Source organism: Ranitomeya variabilis, chromosome 2 (genome assembly GCF_051348905.1).
Source record: "Ranitomeya variabilis isolate aRanVar5 chromosome 2, aRanVar5.hap1, whole genome shotgun sequence".
Lineage (NCBI taxonomy): Eukaryota > Metazoa > Chordata > Amphibia > Anura > Dendrobatidae > Ranitomeya > Ranitomeya variabilis.
Window position 1 is genome coordinate 279,825,269 of NC_135233.1, and position 16,287 is coordinate 279,841,555.

The 16,287-nt window shown below is 40.0% G+C and overlaps 1 protein-coding gene across 2 annotated transcripts in view; it reads left to right on the forward strand.

The window, feature by feature from the left end:
- The window catches only part of ATRX (ATRX chromatin remodeler), a 272,152-nt gene extending 257,869 nt beyond the window's left edge, over window positions 1–14,283 (forward strand). For both annotated transcript variants that reach the window (XM_077285034.1, XM_077285033.1), the window contains exons 32-36: window positions 6,106–6,255; window positions 7,950–8,084; window positions 8,346–8,441; window positions 8,522–8,650; window positions 11,181–14,283. In XM_077285034.1, coding sequence (XP_077141149.1) covers window positions 6,106–6,255; window positions 7,950–8,084; window positions 8,346–8,441; window positions 8,522–8,650; window positions 11,181–11,471 — 801 coding nt within the window. In that variant the 3' untranslated portion in view covers window positions 11,472–14,283. The remainder of the gene's footprint in view (window positions 1–6,105; window positions 6,256–7,949; window positions 8,085–8,345; window positions 8,442–8,521; window positions 8,651–11,180) is intronic.
- Window positions 14,284–16,287: the final 2,004 nt, after the last annotated feature.

Here is a 16,287-nt window from a genome sequence, read left to right on the forward strand (position 1 = left end):
GTGTTTTTGTATGCATGTTTGTGGTGTATGGACATTATCTCTGCGTCTTAGACTGCGGTTCTGTACACTAGTCTTTATAAACAGTGTGCCGCAGTACAATATGCTGAAATCATTGAGGCATGCAGCTGAGTGCCAACGCAAAGGGAGTTTTTCTGTGATTTATTACCCTTTTTTATGCTATAAGTTACAATTAATTTGCTGGACACTGTCATCCATGCCCCCTCCCTCCGACGCTCCTCCTTTTTTTGTTGTTTGTTTTTTTTAGTTGGCCAGGCAGGACTTGCATAAAATACCAAGTTGCAACACTTTTATGCAACTACAAGCTGTGGTGACATCTCAAGCAGTTTTATGCAATAATTTTGTGAGCCCTTCATTTCCATCTGAAAGGAAACTTTCAGTGCAATTCTATATAAAATGTTGAGTATGCTTATACATTTTGGTTCTCCTTTTGAGCTTATGCTGCAGTCTTTTCTATTTACCCTCAGAGTAACCTTTTTCTGGTTCCTTTGTGGAATTATCTGTGCTTTGTAGACATGGAACTTAATCTGCTCTTCTTTGTTTGTGGCCATACTCAATAAACAAATGCAGAACCAAAGAAATGAGCCAGAATATATGTTGGTTGTAGGTATACAAACCAAAGATACCAAATGTTAGAACAGGACCCGGATCATGTTTGGCCTGCTTGGCTATTTTCATGTATCCCTCAGACTTGTATAGAATATTGTCCTCTCTTATGTAGGTATAGTGTAGATTGGTGGTTATGATCTGAATACAGGGTCGGAGCACTTCATATCTAAGGATCAGTCTGATGGCTGCATGGCCCCATGTGAGTTGAGCCAACGTTTTGTCATTTTTAGTTTGACATTTTTGACATTTCTGAATTTTTACCATAATGTAAAAGTCTTACTATTACAGTCCTACTATTTTTACATCACAAGTCTGGAAACTGATCACAATCTCTACTGTAAATGGTGTAATGTTTTGCTGAGCACAGTCTTGTGTACATTGGCATGGCAGGGCTGTCGACATAAAAGAAATGATGTCATTTGACTTGTTGGCGCTTTACCAGAGTACAGGGATGGGCAGTGATGTTGTGACCTCTGCAGCTCCTTCACCCCTGATTCAGAGGAGAAGATATTGCAGAGAGTTTTGGCATCGTTTTGGCAAGTTTTATTAGAACAGCATGAGCAGGTCTCCTCCAGACGTGACTTTTAGGGACTTATGCATTAAAATAAATACCAAGTGCTTTTATGTGTGTCCAGCCAAAAAAGGGATCTGAAAACCTGGAGAAAAACAGCCTACTGCAGGAGTAGCGCGGGCTACTAGACGTCTGCTGAGCATATTCCAAGAGTAATTCTTTCCTTTTCACTTCAGAAGTTCTTTGAAAGGTAACCCGCTACCCTGCGCTATTACCCTCCTCCCCTTCCTTCAAGCACACACTTATCCAACATAGATCTTTCCCACAGACAAAGAATGCCAGAGAACCTAGTGTGAACTGAAGCTTGACTTGAATATTAGATGACTTGCACAGAGGAATAATGGCCGTAACCTCAGAATAGAAACACGTCCCCTTTCACAGAGAGATTGATTTGATGCCTTAACTTGGAGATCAGATTTAGGCTGGCAGGATAAGGTTTAAGGAGGTAAACAATAGGTTATTTTAACCTCTTAGCTGGTAATGCTGCTGAACTCTTCCTCCGGTTCCTGATATATGAATGAATCCGTTTGGGCACAGACCACCAACAGTGACCTTGCAGCTATTGACATTTTGATGTTGGCTTGATGTTGCTACATTAAATTTGTATTGGGAACTGCATTGTTTGAGTAGACCCCCTACATTCCTCAGCACTGACTTTCATCATTGGGGTCACCTGCCCCAAATCATTGTTAATGTCTATTTAATACATGGTTATCTCTTCATGAGATCTGATTTGTGTACAATGTTCCTTTGTAACTGCATTGCTTGCACGTAGTATCATGTGGGGTGTTTTTTTGCATTTAGTGTACCTTCAAGTACTGTACCACCCACCGTAACTGGCCTTTTCTAGCTTTCCTTCCTTGGAGTTAACATTGTCCCTTTTTCTTGAACGCGTGTACAGTATAGGAGGAGCATGGCGCGGTCTATGTGATCCAGGTCTGTGGAGTCGGTAGCCAAACCTCCAATTCAGACTCTTCCATTTCCCTGGCTCCTGACTTCACGACTCTGACCCCACAGTGCTGGTCACTACTGAGTCTGAGCATGTACATAAAGTGCAGCACAGATTCATCTCAACTAAAAGCCCAGATCCTAAGATCAGGAACAGAACAGGCATTTATAGGACATTTCATAACTTTCCCAAATTCTAATGAAAGAATTTACAGCACATCCTGCTCTGAACTACTGTGCCCAATTTATTACGGTATATATTTTAGGAGTCAGTCCATTTTATACAGACTCCACCAAAATGGACACACTCCATCTCCACAGCCCTGCTGTGAGCATATAGGATTTGACACAGGAACTAGCAGTACTCCCAAGTTTTGTGAAGAACCAGAATGTATCGTGTAACTAAGCTTTGAAATTTTGTTTTGTACCTATTGAAATTTTTGCTACGTGATGAAAGGTATAATTTTCCCTTACATGCAAGTTTCGTTGTGACAAGTGTGTTACATTTTCAAGCTTTCATCTTATAATTTCTCTGCTATGTGTTACTCTCATCGTCTGCTTTGATACTTTGTTTTCTTTTATTTCATGTTTTGCACCTGGACTTTGTTTTTTATATACTTTTGAACAGTTGGAGCAAATGTGGTATAGCCTGGGACACACTGAAATTGCTGCTCAGTTTTGTAGTGACTGGCAATTATTTGCCTGAGGTTATCCATTTTCTAGCTATCATATCGCTTAAAAGAACGTACTGTTCCTTATGTCTCATACTAGTGTAAATATCCTAACAATTATAATTACAGCTTACCGTGACTGATACCCCAAAGAGACCATATTCAAGTTAAATGGTTATGATCACTGAAAAGGAAAAGAATCATGACTTCAGATTAATGCATTTCACCTTCATATTAATTGATATTTTTATTGACTGTCATATGCCCCATAACAATGGCTGCTTAGTACTCCATTGTAGATACCTTCCTATTTTTAATTGCTTTTCCTATGTCTGATAAACGTGATAAATCTCTGTCACACGTCTGGGAATTGCAGTGGTGATGCTTTCTGACATTTTGTTATGAGGATGGCAGACATTTAGTAATGTGAGAGTTTATCAATACTTTTTGACTACCAGTTTCTATATCAAAGCATACCTCCAGCCAACAAAGAAAACTTCCCTATACTCTGTGTTCATGAATCTTGATTTGTTGGAAGGCAGCTTCATACAGACTCTCCCTACCTTCTAATGACAACAGTGTGTGGAAGGCCCTGGAAGGGCTGTAGAGTCTCCTGTTAGTGGCTGCAGATCACATCCCTGAGTAGCTTCACTCAGTTAGGAAATATCAGATTTGGGAGATATACTGGTGATTATAAATGGAAGTCTGTTTTAATGCATCCTATTGTATGTCTACTCTTTATGGAAACCAAAATATAGATAGTCAGTGTATGTATAGCAGGAGGACAATGCTAATGTTTTATTTTGTGACTCTGTAACTTAAGGCCCCCATATACATTAAACGGCTGTCGTCCCATGGCTCCTGCATTCTCTGTGAGACGGCCACTGACTGACAGCTCTGCCGGCAGCTTATCTATGGGAAAACAAAGCGCTCGGCAATCCGAAATCGCACATGCCCAATCTACATTTCCTACGACATTCAGTGGCTGGCGCCCCCATACGCACTATAGACTGGTGGGTGCCTCAGATCTAAGACTAATACGTATAGGGGGCTTTAACCTATGAGCAACCAAGTGTGTATGGACAATTGCCTGGCTGCTACTATAGAGAAGTTGTAGGTGATAATTAATTTGGGTCACCATGACTGATGAGGATTCCCACCAAGTACCGTATTTTTTGGACTAGAAGACACACCTTTTCCCCAAAATATTTTGGGAAAATGGGGGGTGCGTCTTATAGTCTGAATGCAGGCTTACCAGGGGGGATTGTGGGGGTGGAGGAGCAGGGTCCCTGCTCAGGAAGCAGAAGTGTGGCAATGCTGCTGGCCCGGTGTCGGCGGTGAGCAGAGCGGAGTGCATCATTGGTTTCCCGGCGGCCATTTTCCTGAGGCTATTGGCTTCAGGGAAATGGCCGCCGGGAAACCAATGATGCTCACTGCCGTCACCGCGCCCACAGCACCGCCACACTTTTGCTGCCAGCTTCCTGAGGAAGGGACCCTGCTCTGCCTCACTGCCGACATCGGGCCCGCAGCATCGCAACGCTGGGATACCCCCTCCTCCCACCCAGGACCCGCGCATTGCCCCACTTCTGCTGCCGGTTTCCTGAGGAAAGGACCATGCCTCCTGTGACCCCGCTCCACCGCCGCTGGCCTCCAGGTAAGATATCTTAAATTCGGACTATAAGACGGACAACCATCTTATAAAAAAAAAAAAAAATTCTTCCTATTTTCCACCCCAAAATTTAGGGTGCATCTTATGTTTCAAAAAATACGGTAATCTGTAGAAGCGCTGGACGTAGAGGAGCCATTGATATTTTACCATCTGTGTATCAGCCATGGAGATGGCTGCCAGTTTCAGGAACATCACATACATAAATATTTTTTTGTGTCCCTTTTAAATGATCACGGTAAATAAGTAATATGATCAACAAATGGATAGTGGCCTAAACATTGGACTCTGAAGTACAGTTATTGCCATTAAGTGAACAAAGGGGTTAAAAGAGAGCGTGCCAAGTCTGGCTTTCTTCTCTAGTGCTGGCAGATTATATATGACAGGTTTTATAATTGTAAATTGGCAGCTTATCACCAATCCAAGAAATGTAATAAAAATGCAGCTTTGAAATATTAGCTTTATATATTTTTTTTCCCTAAAGGTTGTTCCCGCCAAGACGCTGTTGTGTAATTCAGATCTGAGGAGCTGATAGCATTACCCCAGTTTATAATTTGGGTTTATACTTACTAAGCAGCATGAGATTGTTTTCCCGAGCTTTCTGGACAGGAAGCCAAAGCAGCTGTGATCTTCCCACTGCATCGGCTTCAGCAACAGAACATATCTCCTAAATGTACACCAAGCAGAATGTACACACATTTTACAGCTTTTTTCTTTTTTTGCTTCACATATTTGAGTGTAATATTAGGTCTTTTTACCTGATGTGAACCATGGTTTAAACTTTATAGTCCGGGATTTTGCAATCTGAACTGTATGAGTAAGCATTAAGTGTAAGAATTGGTTTGTGGCATCCACCATAATGTGATCAATAGGATGTTTGGTTCTAGTCCAGCAGAATGTTACAGTGGCCGCAATGTACTGACAGTTAGTTGGCAACATCCAGGTCTATTGTAATAAGCTTGTCCTGTGTGATACGTGTATTGTTCTGGGCTGGGACAGTGGATATCATACAACTCCAGAAGTACTTATAAAGTATTTTGCCATTTTATATTGCCAAGTGTTTGTCTCGGATGTTTTTATGGGTGGTCCAAAAAAGCACTGAAACATCTACTTTTTGTTGGAAGACAGCAAAAATATATTAGTACAGACATAGACCTCAGAAGTAAGAGCGATTCTTAATGCATGACTACAGGAAAGTAATCTACATTCCTTCCATGAAGTTTCCATACAAGTCCTGCCAGTTGCTGACCATTTGTTTTTACCTTAGTCGGAAGGAATATATAGAAAAGCACACTCTAGATAGGCCGAGCCATATATCCGCTTAGAGAACAAAGAAAAAAAGGTGCAGAAATGATCAGACTTCCATCTTTTTGCATAGTCTTCTGCAGCATTCAATGTTAGTGTTTAACATAATTCATCTTTAAGAACAGCCAGCTGTTTTGACATTCTACAGCTGATAGGATTTTATATGTAATGGGCACTTTTTTTTATGTTGATGGAACTGGGTATCTAGCCAGGTCTAACAGGTATATATATATATGCCTTTCACTTGCTCCCTACTGCTGATGTTACCCTTTATTGTCATTAGACACAAGTTTACACATCATGTCTCTCTTCCTCAGGATACAGTTCTTGCAGAGTTGCTACAGATCCGTAAGGAACAGATTGTGACTTACCATGAGCATGATTCTCTGCTGGATCATAAAGAGGAAGAAGCTCTGACCGAGGAGGAAAGAAAGGCAGCATGGGATGAGTATGAAGCTGAGAAGAAGGCAAGTGCAGATGCTGAGAATAATTGGTAGAGGACCACAAGTCTCATAATTGAATACAAACTTCTATAAACAGAAGTATTTGGACACATCTCTTCAAAGGGGTTTTGGGGGAATAGAAAAAAAAACAACATTGTAAAAAAATTCCTAAATTTAGTCAGAAAATCTCAAGTATTTTGGCTAGGAAGTAGTGATGAGTGAATATACTCGTTACTCGAGATTTCTCGAGCATGCTCGGGTGTCCTCTGAGTATTTTTTAGTGCTCGGAGGTTTAGTTTTTCTTGCCGCAGCTGAATGATTTACATCTGTTAGCCAGCATAAGTGCATGTGGGGATTCCCTAGCAACCAGGCAACCCCCACATGTACTTATGCTGGCTAACAGATGTAAATCATTCAGCTGCGGCAAGAAAAACTAAACCTCCGAGCACTAAAAAAATACTCTGAGGACCCCCAAGCATGCTCGAGAAATCTCGGGTAACGAGTATATTCGCTCATCACTACTAGGAAGTTAATCACTATAGAATTAAAATGACCACCACCTTATTGCACAGACATTAACCTATCCTGGAATGTTTAGACAGCAGTAAGAGCAGCCTCTTATTTCAGCATCTCTGATACTTCCTGTATTAGATCAGATGGGCAGGGTGGTCAACAGTGTAAGCAGCCTTTTCTTACCTCAGCACCTCTGATACCTCCCGTATTAAATCAGATAGATGGGGTTAATAGCAGTGTGAGCAGCTGCCTCTTATCTCAGCTCTCCCTAGTATCTCCAGTATTAAATCAGATGGACAAAAGTGTGAGCATTTGCTTCTTACCTCAGCACTCCTGGTATCTCCATTATTACATCAGGTGGACCGTACTGTGAGCAGCTGCTTTTTATCCCAGCACTCCTGGTATCTCCATCATTAAAGGAGGTAGACAGCAGTGTGAGCAGCCTCTTCTTACCTCTTCATCTCCAGAATTGTTAGAAGTATATAGTGTATATATCACAGTTTGATCACACTTCCTTATTCTGAAGTTGTGAGTTTTGGATGCCGTTGCATGTGTTACTTTATGGAACGCTGTAGTTCGTTAGATCTCGAGTCATTGCTTTCAGCAGTCTTTATTTTGCACACACTGGTCCACAGTTATTAATAGTGCCATACCTTGCACCCCCAAAAAATTAAAGGGTCTAGTTGTTGACCATTTCACGTAATTCATGAAAGGGCCAACGTGTCTGATGCATTTATAATCAATTTTTAAGTGCTTTGAGCAGTTGTTCATTTTTTTTATGTTGTGGAGTGAGAAGACAAATTACAGATTTTGTGCTAATTTTAAATCCAACTTTTTAAACTGCAATTTTATTCCAATTTGGTGTGCGCTGAATAATAAATGTTGGTCACCTGCTGTTTGCATGTGAGTGGACTAAAGTGCATGTACTGTATCATGTATGCTTTAGCTAAAGGGCTTCTCCACTACATAAACAGCTTCTTCTTAAATGTTGTATTCCCCAATGTAAAATAAAAATGCCCTACATTCACCTCCCGTACATGTTCTCACACATAAGCCACCAATATTATTTTTCCAGAAAAACTATTTGACTAAAATCTTTTAGTATGATTTAAAATTCATATGCAAAATAAGATTTTATAGTTATAACCATTGTGCTGTCACTTTTGCTCTAATGTATAAATGTGGTGTTTTTTTTTTCCTTTAAGGGTTTGACCAGTCGTTTGAACACAGCAGCTGCAACTGGGGTCAATTACTCTCAAATCAATTTCAACGCAGCTCAGTCGCCTTACATGCCCTTAAACTTAGGAGCGTTGTCTTCACTGACTAATCCTCAACTGGAGGTGAGTAATGTCATCTGACTGCTCCGATGCATTTAGAGCCATAGGATGAAATGTACCTTGAAGCCTTGTGCTGGCTGGAAGCACGTACTGTTATGAGCTCCTCATCTGTTTACGTATAGTAACTTCTCATCCTAAGCTTCTCCTCTCTATGAAATCATTACATGATATAGCTAAGTGGTTACATCTTGCTTGATACATCTAATTCAACACTACCAACAAAGCAATGTTCTTGTTGTCATTTACCTCTTCTCTTTTCTCAAGGATCTTATTAACCAAGGCCGAGAGAAAGTGGTCGAGGCTACAAATAGCATAGCATCTGCGAGGATTCAGCCTCTGGATGATATTATTGCTACAGCGGTAAGTGATTTTGATTGTGGTCTTTACTTCATAAATATTCTGAACCCTTCTTACAACCTTGTATTTATTTTTTCTCCTAGTGGAAGGAAAATCCAAGCTTGTCGGAATCCCAGATCCAGGCTTTGTCTCTTAACAGACAGTCAACCCAAGAGCTGGAAATTAAAAGACGGGAAGCTATATACAATGATGTTTTGGCCAAGCAGCAAATGGTGAGTATTTCAACTGTATCTCGTTCAGAAAGTATGACAATTGTGAGCACGTGTAATGCGGGGTATAGAACTAGTATAGTATCCAGTAATTTCTGGCCTCCTTGGTATTTGAAGGGTTACATTTCACAGATACTTGTTATGTGAGCTTTTGACACCTTACCAGAAAAATACAACTTTATCCTTCCTGCGGAATCCCTTTGAATCTTTCACGCAAGTGTTTCCTGGCCTTATTTCCAGTGACCGGCTTCACACAATTAAAAAATCCTTCCAGTTACTAGGTTCCAAGTTATTTGGGGAACACATTGCTCCGGAATGTTCTGGCCTCTACAAGGTGCTGGACACCTCCACGGCATTCCTGCTTCAAATTGAGCTCTACCATTAATATTTTTTAACTTGTGCATGTTATACTGCCCCTTTTCCAGTCACAATGACTTTCAATGTCCTCACTGTGACGAGTGTGAGCTTGGTTTTTCCCAGCCTGCATGTGTCTTGTTCTACATGAGCAAGTGAGAACAGCGTGGCCCTGCAACTGAGTGTTAGTATGTGTAGGAAATGCCCTCTGGATGCCAACCTGTTAGCGATAGTGAGAAGTTTAAGGCTCTTGCATCTGGTGGGGGTGTTCCTTACTAATTGATTTTATAGTGGAAAGCTTTTTCTCCTAGATATGTAAGAATGGAAAACCATGTTATTCCATTCAGGGAAATGTATCTGTTGACCAGATTCTTCCTGAGTTGCACCAAATTAATGTAACATAAAATGTATTTATTTCAACATTTATACCACCTTTTTCAGTTAGTGATAATGACAGTGGGCTGACAACTAACAAGCCATATCCAACTGTAAAATTTGTTGTCCGTGCATATTGCTGTAGATGTGACTAATGGTGATACAATGTCCCCTTGATATAATTCTGTTTCGCCTTTAATAAAGTGGCGATATCCTATACAGAAATCCCTGTTAACCAATGTCTACAAGACAGTCTTGTGAAATCTATAAAAGAAAGGGCTTGACCCAGAGAAGTTTCTTTTAGTGTGCCCATTAGAGACCATTAATGAAGTTGTCCACTACTTGGACAATCCCTTCTCATTCCATGTTTAACTCCCAGTAAAATAATAATACCTATACTGACCTCTGGTGTCAGCACTCTCTCTCCCGGGGATTGTGTGACATTATGTCATGGGAGCCCTGCGGCCAATCAGTGGCTGCTTGACTCTACCCTGCATCAGACAAATCACATATATCCGGAGGAAGTGAGAGAACAGCAGTGCTTGCTTCCTCTACATAAAACAGCCCACTTAGAAAAAACGCAGTCATAAGTCCAAATAGATTTGAATTACAAAAAAAATCTTTTATTTATCATAACAGATATAAAAACAGCAGATAGGGATACTCCCCCATGCCATCCTCAGCACATACAAACAGGACAGAGGCGGGTATATGTATGTATATCAAATGTAAAAGATACAGAAAATACAAAAGGAAACCGTATAAAGTGCATATCAATAAATAGGTATCACCATTTGCATTTTAGTCATAATAATAATTTCAATATAGCAGTTAATTATATATAAGATATACTTACCAAGAAACGTAATAACCAGAGTGTACCAATACCGCACCTCCGTCCACCCCGACGCGCGTTTCGGCAAATGCCTTGCTCAAGGGGTGTGATTTGCCGAAGACTGGGAGAGTGAAGCCGCCGCTCATTGGCAGCAGGGCTATCGTGACATAAGTGTCATACAAACCCCAGGAGAGACCATGCCAACATTGGTGGGATTATAAGTGTTATTTTATTGGGGGCAAACATGCTGGTTGAGAAGGGGTTTGTTCAAGTAGTAGATTGCCCCCTGTTACTGACCAGTTAAGCCTGTTAGAAAAAAAAAAAAAACATAAAAAGGTGACACTTTGTACCACTTTAGCACTCTTTGTAATATTTCATGGTAAAATTACACCTGTGAGCAATAAACGTGCTTAGATAAAATGTTTGACGTGTCGGTGTCAGCATTATATCACATATAAAATGGTCCAAAGACTGTTGGTTTCCAGTCATTAGTTTCAGGTTTATCAAGATCGGTAGGGGTCTCGGCTGCTAGCAGACTACTTAAGTTTATAAATGTCAGATATGGGAAAGTGCCCTATAAGGAACACAAAGCCAGCCATCTTAAGGCTATGTTCACACGTTCAGGATTTCTTGCAGAAAATTTCTGACAAAAACCTGAAATTTTCTGTAAGAAATCTGCATGCGTTTTTGCCACGTTTTTGGTGCGTTTTTTTCCGGACATTTCCCAATGCATTTTATAGTGGGAAATCCGCAAAAAAACCGCAAAATTAATGAACATGATGCGTTTTTTTCGCGGAAAAAAAAACGCATCATGTGCACAAAAATTGGTGAATTCATTCTAAATGATGGGATGCATATTGTATGCTTTTTTTTTGCGGTTTTATAGCGTTTTTATCGCGAAAAAAAAAACGTGAAAAATCAGCAACGTGTGCACACAGCCTAAGGGTTCATTGTTGTTTCTTCCGACAGCTAATTAGCTGCGTCCAGCGAATACTGATGGGCCGAAGATTACAGCAGCAGTATAACCAGCAGCAGTATAACCAGCAGCAGCAGCAACATCAGCTCGCCTTCCAGCAGCAGGCGGTATTGAACCGTATGATGATGCAGCAGAAACCGCCAAACCTTCTGATGAACACACCTAACTATTCACAAACAGACCTGCAAGGAATATATCAGGCCAGTATGCAGAACCTCCAAATGCAGAGAGCACCAACTCCCAACAGAAGCAAAAATCCTGGACCTTCGCAATCAAAAAAGTGATGATACTGCACTGACCTCGACTGGATTGTTTCAATATGAGACCTTTTTTATTTCCCTCATTTTGTCTAGGTATCTAAGGCTTGACATACTGTAGAAAACACCACACATAAAAGCGTTAGGTGTGTTCCCTTTCTGAATGCTGAAAATGTACCGATATTAAGCTTTGCAAGTGATTGGTTCTCTGTTTTTGTTGAAGAAAAGCCCACAGGGGACATCATTTTTCTTTTTTTTTTGACTAATCGTGTGCAGAAGAGACCTGTTTTCAGTGAAAACATGCCTTCTGTATCCAGACCAGTTGCACAGCTTTGGCGACAGTCACTCCAAAGCAGACATCCTAGCAAGACATAATTATCTTTACTAGCCATTGCACTCTGTATGCAGCTCCACAGTACTTTAGACATTTCTATGGTATTGTGGAACGCGGCATATGTAGTAATTTTCTAAATAAATAAATAAATTACTGGTTTTAGACCCAAGAGGGACATCCTATCAGGACTACTGTTATTGCTGAACTACATATTCAATGATAATCAGCCACATCGTGCAAGATGTAGCTCAGCAATGTAGCGGGAATAGCCATCAGATACCCGTAAATGATTCGATGGGGGTAATAGTTTTTCTGACTAGAGATTTCAAGGCTTGAAAAGACTTGTTGCCTAATGGCAAAAACATCTAGACACTTTGTTCATGTTAAGGCTCCTGTTGTCCGTCATGCATTGCTATACGTTTTTATGGTTGTATCAGCATCCCGGTGCCTTTGTAAATATAGTTTATTTTTTTCTCCTTTTTTTTCCCCCCTAGTGCTATACTAAATAATAGGTGTTTACATTAAACATGTTTGTTCTTTTTCTGCCCTTGTACTGCGCCACAAAGTGTTAGAATTATCTAATATTTTCACAGTCTGTTGAATTTGCACAGCAACTAGTCCTTGTATTTTTAGCACTTTTTAAGGTGCAAATCTTCATTTCAGCCTATAATCCTTAAGACCTAAACTACCACCTAAATATAACCCTAAATTGTGGCTAACGATTAGCCCTACCATTGTATAGACATTTAAATAATATTTTGGAGTATCTGCACCGATTGGAAATATGAATATATATTGATTTCCTACTAAAAAATCTTTTTCCTTTGAATATGTGGGTGAGTGAAGACATAATTCCGGACCCTGGATCATGCTCCTTTTCTTGCCATTATTGCAATTTTCACAGTGTGTTCAGGAGCCACCTTACCTACCATCCTGTGGCTTCATCCTGTACAGCTTGGAGGAAGTAAGCCATTGTTCTAAAAAGACCAGGCATATGCAGTCTATACTGAAGTCACAGATGAAGAATGATTTTACTGCTTATGTCACTGAATGGCATTGATTCCTGTTTATTGATGGAGAAGTGCTTTCTTTTCACCATGCAAATGACTATACAATTTGGCACCAAGCCTTTCCTGCTGTTTAATTGCAGGCCACTGTATGCAAATTGAATTTTTTTTTTATTTTCTTCCTAGTTTTGTATTAGAGTTTTAATTCAGTCCTTCCCAAATTTTGTGGGATCTCTGCACATTTCTCCATTAGTTCCATGGCCAGTCATTGAAAATGGACCCTCCAACCCGTGGCTGTACCAGAACAAGTGACACCATCTACACTTTTGTCTAGCACTTGCTGTTAAAGGTGAAGTCCCCCTTTTTTTTTTCCATGGGAAAATAAAAATGCTTGTTCTACTGACCAACATACAATAGACTCAGAAATCACACTGCATAGACATTTGGATTGAGATTGAGCTATCAAGTAGGCTCTTAGTCACTTATGTAGGGGAGCAGCAAAATTGTAGCCACTATGATTACAAAAAAAAGGACAATTTTCAACACTTTCTACATTTTTGTTATTTAAATATTTCATTAGTTTTGCATACAAGTAGTGAAAAAGTCAGAGCGGAATTAAGTTAAAGATATGTCAAATGAGTAAAATGTTCAGATGTTTAAGAAAAATGTACATGCTTTCTAACTGCTTTAAATGTCTTGTAATAAGATTTCTGTTTGTACCTAAATGTAAAAAAAGAAAATGCATTTGTTTCTCTTTATTAAAGCAAAAAAGCATATTTGCCTTTTGAAGTAACGGCTTTTTACTTTAAAGTTCACAATTACGTCTTGGTAGATCAGAAGCGTTCCTGGAGTTACAGAGCAAGCCTTGTGAAGAGGACGTGCATCGCGGACCACCCACACCAGTTTCAGTAGACATTTTAGTTGCATATACTGTCTGTACTTAGTAGAGCATCAAGCTTTAACCAATATTCAGAGACTTATCTAAACCTTAGAAAGACACGGAAGGCTCATTTTTTTATGTTCTTGGTGTTTTAACTAGCTGCATTACCTTTAAGCACAGTTAAAACAGAGTTACTTGTATTACAGTTTTGCCTGCTAAACTCTCCACATTTTGATGCTGTTACTTTGGATGTAAAGCGTTGGTATTTGTGATCTTGTACATGTATGTCTCAGTTGTATAGTAGTTTCAGTCCATCTGATCAGCTTTGGCTGCTGAAATCATACAGCTGTTGAAATAGCGTTTCTTTATTTCCCTGCTATTTGATTTCGATATTAAGTACTGTAGAAGTACTACAGAAGTTAATAATTCCAACAACGCAGTGTTTTTTTTTTTTTTCCTGTTTGTAAAATACTGAAGGACTGAAAATGTGTTTTTAATGAGCGAGCATTTAAAATGAAAATATCCTATGTGTTTTCACCATTAAAAGTGCTGTTTAGTAGTTGAAACTTTAAAAAAAATATATTTAATATCTCATTTAATAAAGTGACCAAAACAGTTTCCAGGCTTTGACTGTTGTATTGGATTTTTTACACATTTGAAAAAGGATATTCAGAAGTTAGTTCAAATGTGGCAACTAGATTATTACAAAGGATGGAGGCCTCTCGTATGATGAATGGTTGGAAAAGTTGGGCTTGTTTAGATTAGAAAAAAATGTCTCGGAGCTGGTCTTATTTATATGTATGGTCAGTTATGTGTGGTCAGTTCAAAGGACTGGCACATGACTTATTCCTTCCAAAGACCATAAGGACCAGGGTGCATTCATTACGGGTGGAAGAAAGGCAATTCTGGCAGCTAAATAGAAAAGGGTTCTTTACAGTTAGAGCAGTCAGACTGTGGAATGCCGACCACAAGAGGTAGTAATGGGAGACACTATAACAGCTTTAAAAAAGGCTATATGATTTTCTCACTACACATAACATTGTGAAACACAAAAAAAGGCACAGTAAAACCCAAAAAATATTCTTGCAAAAAATATCAGTAAACAGCAAGTGCTAGTAAAAAATATGGAAAAACACAGGGTATTTGGTTAATACGTTTTTTTGCGGAAAATTTGTTAAGCAGCTCTACCAAACGTCAAGGTATACCTGTATTAGAGCAGTCCTAACTAATGTGTGTAATCCCTATCTGATGTATTTAAAAACCTGGTCATATATATAGTACCTGTATGAGCAGGATTCAGAAAGGTAAAGTCCAATGTGGACACGCTGCATAGAACGGCATTTATGTGCACGGCTCACAAGGAGGGGTGGGAACCTCCCTAGTCTTGTAGAAACAATTGGTTAAAACAGAAACATGAGCCGCGCACACAGTGATCAAGCCTGTAAGGACACTGTTAACACCACCAAGAAACTGAAACACAAAAATGGCACAGTAAAACCAAAAAATACAAAAAAGTTTGTTTTACATAACATTGTAAGTTATAAATAATTTAGTGACAAAAATGTACAATTGTTGGGGAAAGATTGAACTTCATAGACCTAGGTCTTTTTTTCAACCTATGTAATTAAGTAACATAGTTAGCAAGGCCGAAAAAAGACATTTGTCCATACAGTTCAGCCTATATTCCTTCAGAATAAATGCCCAGGTCTACCTCCTAAAGAACCTAATAACTGTAAGATACAATATTGTTACGTTCCAGGAAGACATCCAGGCCTCTCTTGAACCCCTCGACTGAGTTCACCATCACCACCTCGTCAGGCAAGGAATTCCAGATTCTCACTGCCCTAACAGTAAAGTCTTCTATGTTGGTGGAGAAACCTCTCCTCCAGAGTCAGAGAATGCTCCCTTGTTGACCATCACCTTCCTTGGTATTAACAGATCCTTGGAGAGATATTTGTGTTGTCCCCTTATATACGTATACAAGGTTATTAGATCGCCCCTCAGATGTTTGTTTTTCTTGACTAAATAATCCTAATTTTGCTAATCTCTCTGGGTATTGTAGTTCCCCCATCCCCTTTATTAATTTTGTTGCCCTTCTTTGTACTCGCTCTAGTTCCATTATATCCTTCCTGAGCAATGGTGCCCAAAACTGTACACAGTACTCTGTGGTCTGATCAGGGATTTTTACAGAGGCAGTATAATGGTCTCTTCGTGCGTATCCAGACCTCGTTTAATGCACCCTATGATCCTGTTTTCCTTGGCAGCTGCTGCCTGGCACTGGCTGCTCCAGGTAAGTTTATCATTAACTAGGATCCCCAAGTCCTTCTCCATGTCAGATTTAGCCAGTGGTTTCCCGTTCAGTGTGTAATGGTGATATTGATTCCTTCTTCCCATGTTGTATAACCTTACATTTATCATTGTTAAACTGCATCTGCCACCTTTCGGCCCAAGTTTCCAACTTATCCAGATCGATCTGTATCTTCTCTTGTATCGACTGCTTTAGGGTATGGCTCCACGGTCCGGAGGGGCGGCGGTATCGCCGCAGCGGCGAAGCCGCTCGGCGCTAAGCCCCGCCCCCTTTCTGGGACGCGATGGTGCCGGATGTGTACAGTACACATCCGG